The following is a 15,647-nucleotide window of genomic DNA, read 5'->3' on the forward strand; positions in this document are numbered from 1 at the left end:
CTCCTGCAAACAGGGATTTCCTCAGAATAACTTAAGTAGAAAACTGCAGCAAAGTCTGTTAAAATCCTTGCAATGTACATAGATCACCCAGAGGGGAATGTTTTTTTTTCTCAAAAAAGTGGAGTTACTCTTTAACCACTTAAGCCCCGGAGGATTTTCCTGCTAAAAGACCAGGGGGTATTTTGCGATTCGGCACTGCGTGATTTTAACGGACAATTGCGCGGTCGTGCGACACTGTACCTAAACGAATTTGACGTCCTTTTTTTCCGACAAACAGAGCTTTCTTTTGGTGGTATTTGATCACCTGTGCCATTTTTTGATCACGCGCTATAAACAAAAAAAGAGCGACAATTTTGCAAAAATAGCAATATTTTTCAAATTTTTTTATTTAAAATTCCCCAAAAAAAAAATGTAAAAATCAAAATTTTTTAATATTTTCGGCCAATTTGTTTTATCCTACCTATGTTTGGTAAAAAAAAAAAATCGCAAAAAGCGTATTTTTATTGGTTTGCGCAAAAGTTATCGCGATTACTAACAAAGGGAAAGATTTTTGTCATTTTTGTTGTTTTTTTTTTTAACGCGTAATGGCGGCGATCTGCGATTTTTTTTGCGGTACTGCGACATTGCGGCGGACAGATCGGACCCTTGACTGACATTTTTGACACTTTTGGGGTTACCAGTGACATTACTACAGTAATCAGTGCTATATATATGCACTGTTACTGTAAAAATACACTGGTAGTGAAGGGGTTAACTTTATTTGGGAGGGAGGGGCTGTGTGTGTCCCTAGGGGTGTGCTTTCTACTGTGATTGGCTGTGGCTTGAGCTGTAAGGACACTGATCAACGGATCTACATAGTAGATCCGTGTGATCAGTGTCTTTACACCGAGGAGAACGACAGGTGGCTTGTTTACACAAGCTGCCTGACATTCTCCCTCTCCCCCGACGATCGCCGAGTGACCGGCGGACATCGGGTCCTCTGGTCACACGCGCGGGGGGCTCCCCAGACCCTCCAAGGCTAGTGACGTTAATTAACGTCACTCTGCCTGGCAGGGGCTGACCGCCGCAGTAAATCTACTTGCGGCGGTCGGCAAGCGGTTAAATGCACTTAAAGTAAAGGGGCGAATTGGTATTTACCTAGAAGTCTATCCTTCTTTAGGCCTCATGTACATGAGCGTTTAGAGGCTTAAAGTCCTCCAGCATAAAAACCTCAATGCCTTCCTATGATCTGGGAGCCGCCAGTGCTGCATACAGCTGTCCATACAAGTGAAAGGGTGTAAGCGGCAGTACTCTTGTAAACCTCGATGGCTTCCGCAGAAATGTTTACTTGCATATGTAAGACAGCATATTTCCCAAAACGGGAACGTGGTGCATTCACGGAAGTAAACCATGCATGAGTAAAACACAAATCCTGCCAGCCATTGGTGTTACACGAGTTTGGCCACATACTGCCAGCCATTCATTTGTATGGGAGACTGTACATAGCAACTACAGCTGCGTGGGCACAGGATGAGGACTTTGAATCCTCTAGACCAGTAGTCTCCAAACTACAGCCTGGGGGCCAGATGTGGCCCTTGCCTTATCCAGCCCTTAGGGCACTATTCCTCTAACTGATATGAGACACTATGTCTCCTATTGACACCAACTATGGGTCACTATTCTTCCTACTGACACCAATGATGGGACACTATTCGTCCCACTGAAACCAATGACGGGGCACTATTCTTCTCACTGACATCAATGATGGGGTGCTATTCTTTCCACTGACACCAATGATGGGTACTATGTTTCCTACTCACACCAGTGATGGGGCCCTATTCTTCCTACTGACACCAATGATGGGGTGCTATTCATCTCAACTACACCAATGAGGGGGCACTATTCAACCAACAATAGGCCTACTATTCCTCGCACTACCAATGATAGGGTATTATTTCTCCCTTGTGAGTTGGAATGGATAACTGCAGATCCAAATATTCTTTTAAGTCAAACTTTATAAAATGTACTTTTTTGGATATTATTGTAATGGAGCTAATTATTTTTTGGATGTATAAATATTAAAATTTTACATTTTTGTTCACCTAATTTGACCAGAAAAGTTAGTCTCTCAGGACTTTTTAGGTACCCATTATAAAACAATATAATAAATTATAAAATATATATAATCTTTATTCTATGCTTGTTGAAAACATACATTTGTGCTTTTTAATCACATACATTACATGATATTTTTTATCATCAATTCTCTGTTCAAAATTTCAAATCATTAAGGCCGCCATCCTACCCATCAAATCTGTTACTCATAATGTACATGATATACAAGATACAATCACTACAAACTTTCTATATTAAGTGTCCAAAAAGGAGAGCCTTTCTATTCAATTCTTGACAGACCCCTACTCAGGAGAACACAGGAGGCAAACATTCCAAACAGCATATAGCTTAAAATCTGTAATTGGCACTTAGACTGACGATCAGACCTAATCCCCTCCCTTGTGAGCAGGAGAAGGTATTGGAGGTGACCATTTTATTTTTCAAATCAATATATGTGTCGCCCTGTGTCTACCTATCCAGCATTATATAATTAATAGGTGCTAACAAATTGAGTCTCAACTCTTAGGCTACATTCACACCTGAGCATAGCGTTTTTGCGCGTTTTTACAGCGATTTTACAGCGATTTTTACCGCGATTTTACAGGCGTTTTTTGTGCAGGCGTTTTTAGATTGAATAGAGACAAATGGAAAACGCCTGTAATCTGCCCAAAAAGAAGCTCATGTACTTTTTTTAGCATTGGGCGTTTTGCTCACAGCGTCAAAGCGCTCAGATGTGAACAGGGGCCATTGAAATGAATAGGATTTGTCTTGTTGGGCGTTTTGAGAGCTGATCCTAGAGCAGAAAAACTCCCCAAAAACGCCCCAAAACGCCTACATGTGAACGGAGCCTTATGATAACAATATAATAACAGTGTTAAACAAAATAACATGCAGTTCAACGTTTTTAAATAAAGTCCTCTAACGTGCAGTTCATATATTTCCCATGTGATGTGAACCCTTCAACAAATCACATTCCATGAAAAACTCCTTGATCTGATTACTCCATTTATAGGTGCTCCAAAGAAAAAGATGTGCCACCTCACACGTGCTCCCACCCTTTTGAGTGTATCCTCACCTCAAGGTGTGTGACCCCACACTTACGTTAGGTCAAACAGTGCTTGTGAGCCTCTCCATGGCTCAATTAGATAGATCTAGATGTCCCGAGTTCTATGCTCTTCTATATAGCAATCTCCCAGTCAATGGATAGCATTAGGTGCATATGGGTGAAAAAAAGCTCCAATAGTGCTTATACTAGAGCTGCACGATTCTGGATAAAATGAGAATCATGATTTTTTTGCTTAGAATAAAGATCACGATTCCTTCACGATTCTCAGCATAATATCATCTTTCACATTATACAAAAAATTGGGCTAACTTTAGTGTTTAGTTTTTTTAAATTCATTAAAGTGTATTTTTTCCCATAAAACTGCATTTGACAGAACGCTGCGCAAATACAGTATGACATGAAATATTGCAACGGCCGCCATTTTATTCTCTAGGGTCTCTGCTAAAAATATACAGTATCTCACAAAAGTGAGTACACGCCTCACATTTTTTGTAAATATTTTATTATATCTTTTCAAGTGACAACACTGAAGAAATGACACTTTGCTACAATGTGAAGGAGTGTACAGCTTGTATAACAGTGTACATTTTCTGTCCCCTCAAAATAACTCAGCACACAGCCATTAATGTCTAAACCGCTGGCAACTTAGACCTCTTTCACATGGCCGCTCGGTCCGTATGTCTGCATATCATCCCATCCGTTTGCGGATGATATACGGGCATAATGTAGGTCTATGGGGATTGCGGATGTCAGCGGATGACACCGCTGACATCCGATTTCGCGTCCTTTCCGTTTTTTAAACGGAAGAAAAATAGGGTTCTGTTCCGTTCCATAAAATGGAACAGAACTGAAAGGACGAAAATCGGATGTCAGCGGATGGTCATCCGCAATCTCATTGACATGCATTATGTCCGTATATCATCTGCAAAAAAATGGGATGAAATACGGACATACGGAGCGCCCGTGTGAAAGAGCCCTTACGCATTAACCCTGCCAACTTTCATTTGATGTAAAATTTATACAGGATTCTCCCTAAAGCCTTACAGAAAAAAAATTAACTTTTTTTATAATCTAGGGGCTCCAAAAAAAATGAATTATTACACCCAGTTTGGGTCTTAAATGAAAAATTATATGATATGATTATGTGATAGATCTTTTCTCTTGTATGAGAACCCATTGTACCCACTCTGTTTGCCACTATTGCTGTAAGAGTGCTCCATACTAAAATATTCACAGAAACTCCTGCAGTATAGCTTTCTATTTCCTGCATAGCCTACATCACCATCCATGTCCACTGCAGCATCAGCACCTAAGGTATATGTCAGCATCTGAAAGCTATTCTAATGAAACTGAAATTTAGCATACACTACACTGTATAGCTCATCCATCATGAAGTTTACAAAATCACTGCATTTGCTCTAGTTCACTGCACTGTCTGATTTTCAAAAGATGCAATTACAGGATTAAAACTTGTTGCCACCATCTGTCAACGTTCTGTACTTACTCCCAGATTTTCCTGCATCTGTCACTATCCACTGCACAAACATCCCAAAGCAACTGCCACTAGAAACCAGACCATCCCCCACAGCAACCATCCACTGTACTAATTCTCCCACCTGCAATATAACAGTCATCCACTATCACTGTCCACAATTTATGTTGCAATCCACCACAGAGCATCCAAAGTAACATCCGGTCACTTTACATTGTATCATTACCAGGACTTGGCAAGTTTGAATCTAGGAGCCAGCTAAAAAAGTTAGGAGTCAGTTTTTTAAATCAGCTTCCCAGCGCCCAGAACTGCATCTCTGGGGCATTAGGCAATAGGAATTGCTCACGCCCGGTGCCAAGCGGAAAAAAGACCGAAAATTTTAAAAAATAAATAAATAAATAAATAATTTTTTTCAGTTTGTTCTACAATTTTGCAAAGAAGTATTTTTTCTCCTGATGTGAGCTGATAGGCTGCACTACTAAGGTGGCACTGAAGAGGTGGCACGGATAGGCTACACTAATAGGCACTGATGGGGTGGCACTGATAAGGACCTACACCACCTGATTTTTTCAAGGTGTACACTAGACATATGCCGGTTTTCGGTAATTCGATATATCGCGGTATTGCATAGCCACGGTATTGTTATTGTGGCATTTTTAAAATACCGAGTTTCTCTGTCAAGTCTGCCTGACTTGTGAATTGATACATTTCAGTGAGCTGGATGACTCATTCACTCACACAGCTAACACCTTTCAGCATTAAGGCCCCTTTCACACATGCTGTCCGTTTGTCCGTTTTTCATCCATCCGTTGACGGATGAAAAACGGACATCAATGCATCTCTATGTAAAAACGGATGACAACTGATGATCATCAGTTAACATCCGTTTTCATCCACTTCCATCAATGTCCGTTTTTTTGAACGGATGAATGCCCTATTTTTCATCCGTCAAAAAAACGGATCGGACGAAAAACGGATGACAACGGATGAAAAACAGATGTCAACTGATGACAACGGATGACAACGGATGAAAAACGAACGACAACGGATGAAAAACGGATGAAAAACGGACGACAGCGGATGAAAAATGGATGAAAAACGGATGAAAAACGGATAACAACTGACGAAAAACGGATGAAAAACGGATAAAAAACGGATAAAAAACGGATGAAAAACTGATACATTTGACGTGACTGAACTGATGAACTGAACGGACCGTATGTGTGAAAGGGGCCTAAGTCTCCTAACTATAAACAAAAATGATTACATTTGTATCTTTTCCTTACCTCTGCCAGGGAGAAAGGAAGTTTAACCTCTTAAAGACTGGATCTTTTTCTGACACTTGTTGCATGCAAGTTAAAATCAGTTTTTTTTTTGCTAGAAAAGTACTTAGAACCCCCAAACATTTTATATATTTTTTTAGCAGAGACCCTACAGAATAAAATGGCGATTGTTGTAATATTTTATGTCACACCGTATTTGCGCAGCAGTCTTTCAAACGCAATGATTAGACTTTAATGAATAAAAAAAAAAAAAAAAAACATAACAGTAAAGTTATCCCAATTTTTTTTTTTGTTACACAGAGAATCGTGAGAGAATCGTGAGAGAATCGTGATCTTTATTCCAAACTAAAAAATCGTGATTCTCATTTTGGCCAGAATCGTGCAGCTCTAATATATATATATATATACACACACACACACACACACACACACACATAGCAGCCCACATTACATTATTATATAGCCATCAAGCAGTGTCTGGCCTACCTGGTGATGACTGGTCCTGGCGCTCTGATCCGATGGCCTGGTCTTTAAAGGGGCAAATCCTTGCGATCCAGAAGTGGTTAAACCTGCAGGAGGACCGGTGTTTTTATCTATTAATGACTTTACTATTGCTTTAGGCCTGGTTCACATGTATGCGGGTTGGCGGTTCACATGTATGCGGGTTGGCGGCCCACATTTGCACAGGCATAGCAGCCCATTGATTTGAACGGGCTGCTATGCCCTCATTTTCCGCAGAAAAAAGGTGCATGCAGCATTTTTTTTAAATTCAGTGGCCTTGAAATCCATCCTGCTTTTGCACCATGCGACTAACCTGCAGTTCCTGCTCTGGCAAGCTTTCTGCATTTTTTGTATACGTGGGCACGGCATTTAAAAACAGTTTGCGTGTGCAGCAACGGCAGGTAAGTCGCATGGTGCAAAAGAAGGATGGATTTCATGGCCACTGCATTTTTTTAAATTCTGCATGCACCTTTTTTCAGCTGAAAACGCAGGCATAGCAGCTCAAGCCCATTCACATCAATGGGCTGCTATGCCTGTGCAAATGTGGGCCCCCAACCCGCATACATGTGAACCAGGCCTAAAGCAATAGTAAAGTCATTAATAGATAAAAACACCGGTCCTCCTGCAGGTTTAACCAATTAATGACTTTACTATTGCTTTAGGCCTGGTTCACATGTATGCGGGTTGGGGGCCCACATTTGCACAGGCATAGCAGCCCATTGATGTGAATGGGCTTGAGCTGCTATGCCTGCGTTTTCAGCTGAAAAAAGGTGCATGCAGAATTTAAAAAAATGCAGTGGCCATGAAATCCATCCTTCTTTTGCACCATGCGACTTACCTGCCGTTGCTGCACACGCAAACTGTTTTTAAATGCCGTGCCCACGTATACAAAAAATGCAGAAAGCTTGCCAGAGCAGGAACTGCAGGTTAGTCGCATGGTGCAAAAGCAGGATGGATTTCAAGGCCACTGAATTTTAAAAAAATGCTGCATGCACCTTTTTTCTGCGGAAAATGAGGGCATAGCAGCCCGTTCAAATCAATGGGCTGCTATGCCTGTGCAAATGTGGGCCGCCAACCCGCATACATGTGAACCGCCAACCCGCATATATGTGAACCGCCAACCCGCATACATGTGAACCACCAACCCGCATACATGTGAACCAGGCCTAAAGCAATAGTAAAGTAATTTATAAACAACACCTCCTTCAGGTTTAACCACTTCTTGACCACAAGGATTTGCCCTCTTAATGACCAGGCCATCGGATCGGAGCCGAGCGACAGGACCAGTTATCACCAGTTAGGCCAGACACTGCTTGATGACCTATTTTAGGCCTGGTTCACAGAGTCTGTACTGACTGACTATATAATAATGTGCATAAGTGAACCAAAGCCCCTAAATTCAGCAATGAAATTGAAGTGAGGTGGAAATTTAATAATAGAATACCGTGATAATACCGTATACCGTGGCAAAACCTTAATCAATTAATCGCAGCATGAAAATCTGATACCGTCACAAGCCTAGTGTACACACATCTCTTTATATGCACTAAGTGGTCTAGTATATTTTTAATTGTTTATTTGCATTTATTTCACCATTGTGCAATACACTTTCATTTACTTATTGTGGGATATTTATAGCACAAGTTTTGCACATTTTTACATATATACAATTATTATTTTTATATATTTATTGGTGGGGTGGGTGCACAAATTTACTATCCACATTTTAGGTCATTTAATATTTACGTGAGGGGTTTTTTAGTGTAATCCCACACTTATTGGATTCAAGTTTTTTTTTTTTTGTTTGGTTCACTTTTAGCAAGCGCTGGGCTGTGGGAGTAGGTGGCTTCACTTTCCTCCTATTTTTTAACAATTAAAGAATGTTCCAAATCACAATTTTTATACATATGAAGGGAATTTATCAAAACTGGAGAAGCAAGAATCTGGAGCAGCTGTCCAGGGCAACCAATCACCTTCCATTTTCAGCTTTTTCAGGTAAAGTGATTCTAAACTCTAACTATTTCTTACCTTAGCCACTTGCCCTCTGGAAGAAATACCCCACTTCATGACCAGGCCATTTTTTGCTATGCAGCGCTGCGCTACTTTAACTGACAATTGCACGGTCATGCAACACTGTACCCAAAAAAAAACTAAATTGCACGGTCATGCAACACTGTACCCAAAAAAAAACTATTTCTTTTTTTCACACAAATAGAGCTTTATTTTGGTTTTATTTGATCACCACTGTTTTTCTTTATATATATATATATATATATATATATATAAAAAACAAATCTCATAAATAAAAGTTTAAATCTTTCTTAATACATTTTTTGCCAAAACGTATTCTGCCATGTCTTTGAAAAAAAAAATCCTAATAAGTGTATATTGATTGTTTTTTTGTGAAAGTTATAGTGCCTACAAACTATGGGATATATACTGGAATTTTTATTTATTTATTTATTTATTTTTTATTCTAGTATTGGCAGTGATCAGCAACTTATAATGGGACTGTGATACTGTGGCGGTAAATCTGACACTAACTGATGCTGGGGGAACTAACTAACTGCCACTGACATCACCAGTGACATTACAGTGATCAGTTCCAATAATATGCACTGTCAGTGGAAGGGGTTAACATCTAGTGTGATCAAGGGGTTAAATATGTGCCTAACAAGTGTTTGTGTGTATGCTGTGTGCTGCTTTTACAGGGTATCTAGTTGTTTTTGTTCCCTGCTTAGCAGGGAATGAAAATCAAACTAAATCCCCTGTCGCTAAACACAGCTCTGTGCTGTTTACACTCACAGAGCTTTGTTCCATGAAACTCAGAACCGATCATTAGGTACCGGCAATCAATGACTGGCCCGGAATCAATGATCGGCATGTGCTGTGACAAATCACAGCACAGCCAGGTGTGCATGCGTTCCCTATGCGGAAATGCAGAATCCCGTATATATACTATTGGTGCACCAAAATGAAAATTCTGGTGCCGAAAATGAAAATTCAGGATGCACTTGGCCAAAACTGAAATTCACAGTTTTAGTCCCCGTTCACACTAAGGCGACCTGTGAGGCGACCTGGTCGCCTCACAGGTCGCCGTAGGTCGCCTTCCATAGGGAAGCTGCGGACCCATTCTAATAGGAGCGACACAAGTCGCTCCGACTTAGAAAAAGGGTCCGGAGCTTCTTTGGGGCGACCCGGAGCGACCGTCATAGACTTCAATGTTATGAAGTCCGTGCCGGCCGCTCTGAGGTCGCGGCGCGCTGCTCGCACCGCGACCTCGGGGGTCGCCCCCCCCAAGTCGGATCGCCCCTGTGTGAACGGGGCCTAATAAAGAGCCTGCCGCAAATGTTTATTAACATTTTAAGGCTGCTACATAACTATAAACACAATGCTTTACATTGTATCATTTTGTTCTTTTAGATCAAAGAAATGACCTTCTGTCTGTAAGTGAGGGCAGTTTAACCACTTAAAGCCTAAGCCATTTTCAGACATTTGTTGCTTACAAGTTAAAATCAGTAATTTTAGCTAGAAAATTACCCCCAAACATTTTATATATATATATATATATTTTAGCAGAGACCCTAGAGAATAAAATAGCGGTCGTTGCAATCTTTTATGTCACACTGTATTTGCGCCAAAGTCTTTCAAACGCAGTTTTTTGGGAAAAAATACACTTTAAAATCATTTAAAGACTAAACAGTAAAGTTAGCCCAATTTTTTTGTATAATGTAAAAGGTGATGTTACTCTGAGAATCATGATCTTTATTCTAAATAAAAAAATCATGATTCTCATTTTATCCAGAGACAGGCAGGCAGGGGGAGGGCAAGGGAAGCCGTCCCCACCAGGAGAAGACAGTGATTATTGCTAGGGGCTATAGCAGCCACTAGCAATAATCTCAAGTAAATCCGACAGGCTGCTTGTACCCAAGTTAATCGATTTTCCAGCTGGGTACATTCAGCCTGCCCATACATGGTTCGAATCTCGGCTGGTTCCTGCAGAACTGGCTAAGGTTCAAGCCTTCTATGGCTGGCTTAAGTCTGTTGGTTTTCAAGCTCTCTTGCAGATGTACCAGTGACAGGGTTGAGACAAACCATTTACCACTGACAGAAGGTGGGGGGGGGGGGGGGGCTTACAATGATCAGCTTGTATTTATTTATGTAAATCCCAAAAAGGAAATAAACTTTTGCTGTAACTGCTTAGAAAGTGTGAGCTGGAGTTTGGCTTCAATTTGTTTAGTGTATTTAAGCTCCAGGTCATACCAGTGTGGATTGTCATGAGATTTGAGTTTCAAATGTCCACATGGAAGCGGTCAAATTGGTACGACTCTGACTTCATCGGAGACATTTTGATAGTAGCTCTTGCACTAATTTTTGCAAGTTCAGGTGTGACTTGCATAGACATCTCAGATTAAATGCACGTATTCGCCAGCACACCACGGATCGCCAATTATGTCCAAATCTTTATTGAAAAATGATCACTTAACAGAAGACATAGTGCAACGTTTCGAAGCCGCGCAGGACCCCTTTGCCAGGCATGTGACGAAAGGGGTCCTGTGCGACTCCAAACGTTGAACTGTGTCTTATGTGATGTGTCTCCTGTGATGTGATCATTCTTCAATAAAGATTTGGACATAATTGACGATTCGTGGTGTTCTGGCAAATATGTGCATTTGATCTGTGAGGTTTCCAGTTCTAGCTGGTTGTTTCTGCAGTACCCGTTACTCCTAAAGCATTACCCAGGAAAGTATGCAATGGGAATATCGTTACTACTATTGCATAAACATCTGTGCATGAAGTCGCAGAGATGTCTTCGAAGTCACACCTGATGTGCGACTTGGCTTACAAATTACATGTGACTTAGAAATCATCCTGTTTCAAGTGAAGTCACGCAATTTCAAAGCCATGTTCGGTGTGACCGGAGAGTAAATCTGCTACTACATCAAACACAAGCCTTCCCCTAGACTCACAATGCTGCTGTCCAAAGAGGACCCCTTTGCTCCTTCATCAAGAGTGAGGGCACTCTAATACAGGAGGTGTGTTGCTGGCAAAATCATCGGGTGGGAAAAAGCCTAAAAAAAGAAAACAAATGCAGCCACCACATCTAATGATTGGTAAGCTGTAATATAGAGCTGCACTATCCTGGATAAAATGAGAATCACAATTTTTTTGCTTAGAGTATAGATCATGATTCTCGGCGTAACATCAGCTTTCATATTATATGAAAAAATTAGGCTAACTTTACTATTTAGTTTTTCAAATTCATTAAAGAGTATTTTTTCTCAAAAAATTGTGTTTGAAAGACCGCTGCGCAAATACAGTGTGACATAAAATATTGCAACGCCCGCCACTTTATTCTGGGTCTCTGCTAAAAAAAAAAATATATATATATATATATTATGTTTTGGGGGGTTCTAATTTTCCTGAAAAAAATACTGATTTTAACTTGTAAGCAACAAATGTCAGAAAAAGGCTTAGTCTTTAAGAGGTTAAACTGCCCTCATTTACAGACCGAAGTTCATCCCTTTGATCTAAAAGAACCAAATGATACCATGTAAAACATGTTTATAGTTGTCTCTAAGCACTGAGCAATATTGATAAATGTTTGCCAGAGGTTCTTTTTTTTTTTTTTTGAAAGCTAGGAGTGAGCAGAGAACGGCTCTGCACTGTATGAATCGTGGAAATGCCAGATTAAGATTGTGAGGGGGGTTGAATCGAGATCGTGATTTTTTAACGAATAATTGTCCAGCTCTACTGTAATATTACATTTTTGATTTTGGGTTTAATACCTCCTTAAAGTTGTTGTAAAACCTTAAGGTTTTTCACCCTAATGCATTCATTACATTAAGGTAAAAAACCTTATGTGCTGCAGTAAATCCCCAGCCCCCCCCTTTTTTTCTTACCTGAGCCTGAGCCCAAACCGATCAAGCGATGTACACGAGCACAGCGGCTCCAGCCACTGTTTCTCTCCTCATTGGGCAGATTGATAACAGCAGGAGTCATTGGCTCCCGTTGCTGTCAATCATATCCTGTGACGTGGGGGCGGGACTGAGTTCCACTGTATGTTTCAATGGACGCAGCAGCCGGACTTGGGAGAGAGTCCACACAGGGGCCCCCATGGAAAGTGAGGAAGAGGAGGACCCTGGAGCGCTGGTGTGGAACCCCAGAAAGCACTGCACAGATCAAGCAAGTACCCGTGTTTCCCCGAAAATAAGACCGGGTCTTATATTAATTTTGGCTATAAAAACACACTAGGGCTTATTTTCAGGGGATGTCTTATTTATTTACGGTATGTACAAGGACAATCCTAAAGTGGTTGTAACCCTAAATAAAAAAATAAAAAAATATCCTGCTCCTTAAAAAGCATGATAGACAGCACGGTTCTCGTGCTGTGTCATTTACCCCTCTCTATGTTTTAAAAAAAAACCTGGAATTATACAATAAAATATTTTTAAAAAGTTTTTGGGTCCTCTGTCTTCTCTTCTCCTCTCCCCCTGTCAGCTCAGGAGTCAGCATTATGACATTCTGTAATCTAAAAAATAAACCTTAAAGTCATTGTAAAATTATGTGATCTGTTTTGTAAAAATATTATATATATATTATTTGTAAGCGGCACTGTAAATAAGGTATTTTCCACAATAAAGTTACAAAAGGAGACATACTGCACATTACATAATCTTTTTACAAAACAGATTACATGTTTTTACAATGATTTTTACTAGGGCTTATTTTCGGGGTAGAGCTTATATTGCAGCTATCCCCAAAAATCATGCTAGGTCTTATTTTCGGGGAAACACGGTATAGGCATGTTTGTGTTTTTAATGCAAAAAAAAAACACTCTTACAACCACTTTAAGCAGCTGTAAAAAATATGTCCAGTTTTACTAACACAAACTTTCAAAACTGGGTTCAGACATTAAGATTTATTTTGACTTTGTCATTAAAGAGGTTGTAAACCCTCGAAACTTTTTTTTTTTTTTTTTGCTGCAACCTGAAAGAGAAACCCATAATGAGCTAGTATGCATCGCATACTAGCTCATTATGAAATACTTACCTAAGAACGAGCCCCTGCCGTGCCGCCCGCTCACCTGTATGACGGGCGACATGTCCAGTCGCCCGTCTTCCGGGATCGCGGCATCCGGCCATCTTATTGGCTGGAGCCGCGGTGACGTCACTCCCGCGCACGCGCGCGGGAGCCGACGGTGTCGGCACGGGGCTCTGAAGAAACGACACCAGCGGCCGTTCCTTCAGAGCGCATGCGCCAGTGACGTCACTGGCTGCATGTAAGGTAAATATCTCCTAAACGGTACATGTTTAGGAAATATTTACAGTACCTATAGGGTAAGCCTTATCATAGGCTTACCTATAGGTAAAAGTGTCAGAGGAGGGTTTACTTCCTCTTTAATGGGGTAATGGAAGCTGCAGAATTAGACTTATCAGAATGACCATTTAAAACTGGATAGATATGGAAAAGCTTACATGAGATTTTACAGATTGGTTTTACATCTACTTTTGGATTCAACAATAACCCAGCTCTACTTATATAGATCTATGGGTAACCGATAAGGAATTCCCAATCAGTGGCACGCTACTGTCCTCCCATGGTTTTCAGTCCTGCATCTGTAAACATCCTCTGTAGAATCCCCACCATCACCAGCACATACACCCACTTCCACTGGATGGATTATCAGAGTTTGCTGTCCCAACAAATCTATATACTTCAATCTACATGTCATACAGTGTAGACAAGCAGCCCTGCAACCAAGTGTAGTACAGTAATCCTACAGTCATCTCCTTCAAGCAGAATTATCAGCTCCTAGCCCAGCCTGCACCTGCCAGCAGGCACCCCACAGAATACAGCTGGCATCATACAGAATATGACAGAAGACATCCTACACCACACAAAACACAGCATACACCCCTCAAAATACAGAAGCACCCCACAGATATGGTACACAACCCACAATATACAGCATGCAACTCACAGAACATGACATAAAACCCACAGAATAAAGCACACACCCCACAATATACAGCATGCCCCCCACAGAACTTGGCATACAACCCACAATATACAGCATACACCCCCACAATATACAGCATGCCCCCCAGAGAACATGGCATACAACCCACAATATACAGCATGCACCCCCACAATATACAGCATGAACCCCCACAATATACAGCATGAACCCCCACAATATACAGCATGCCCCCCAGAGAACATGGCATACAACCCACAATATACAGCATGCACCCCCACAATATACAGCATGCACCCCCACAATATACAGCATGCACCCCACAAACATGGCATACAACCCACAGCCCACAATATACAGCATACAACCCCACAATATACAGCATACAACCCCACAATATACAGCATACACCCCTCAAAGCCCATCACACACCCCTCAGAATACACCCTTTACAATACAGCATACACCCCTCAGAATACAGCATACACCCCTCAGAATACACCCTTTACAATACAGCATACACCCCTCAGAATACACCCTTTAAAATACAGTATACACCCCTCAGAATAATGCATACACCCCTAAGAATATTGCCTACACACCCCACAGAACCCAGCAGCCTGTCCATTCTTATGGTGTCCATGCCTCCTCACCTTCCTCTTCCCCCATGTGTTCCTCACTCCAGCTGCAGCACAGTAACATCAACCTCATTCACCCCACGAAGTGTGAGGCCCCGGGGCAGGGAGGGAGGCGGCTGGGCCGGTGTGTGTGGAGCGGGCAGCGTGAGGGGACCGTCCCGCCTCTATCCGAGCTTCCCTGCTCCTCTGTGTGTCCCCAGCATGGGAAGTGTGCCGCTACCCACAGATGCTACAACACAGCAGAATGGGAGGAGGAAGGACGACCATCCACATTTCCCTGGGAAAGGATGCGCTGTGTGTGTGCCAGAGCCCACAGGAGCATTATGTCTTAGGCGGTGTGCAGACAGGAAAACACCGCCGTCCCCGTGTTCCCGGAGTGCGTCAAATCTGACGATTAGAACAGAGCTACATTACGTCACCTCCCTGTACTGTGTGCATATCACTACTGCATTACGTCACCTCACTGTACTGTGTACATATCACTACTGCATTACATCACCTCACTGTACTGTGTTCATATCACTACTGCATTACGTCACCTCACTGTACTGTGTTCACCTCACTACTGCATTACGTCACCTCACTGTACTGT

The 15,647-nt window shown here is 41.5% G+C and overlaps 1 protein-coding gene across 1 annotated transcript in view; it reads right to left on the bottom strand.

Annotated features, from left to right (window-relative positions):
- Nucleotides 1-15,424, bottom strand: part of LIMK1 (LIM domain kinase 1) — a 290,955-nt gene extending 275,531 nt beyond the window's left edge. The window contains exon 1 of the mRNA XM_082246022.1: nt 15,071-15,424. Coding sequence (XP_082102148.1) covers nt 15,071-15,128 — 58 coding nt within the window. The 5' untranslated portion in view covers nt 15,129-15,424. The remainder of the gene's footprint in view (nt 1-15,070) is intronic.
- Between the last annotated feature and the right edge of the window lie 223 nt (nt 15,425-15,647).

The sequence above is a fragment of the Pelophylax lessonae genome (genome assembly GCF_965119305.1).
Source record: "Pelophylax lessonae genome assembly, chromosome: 2".
Classification (NCBI taxonomy): Eukaryota; Metazoa; Chordata; class Amphibia; order Anura; family Ranidae; genus Pelophylax; species Pelophylax lessonae.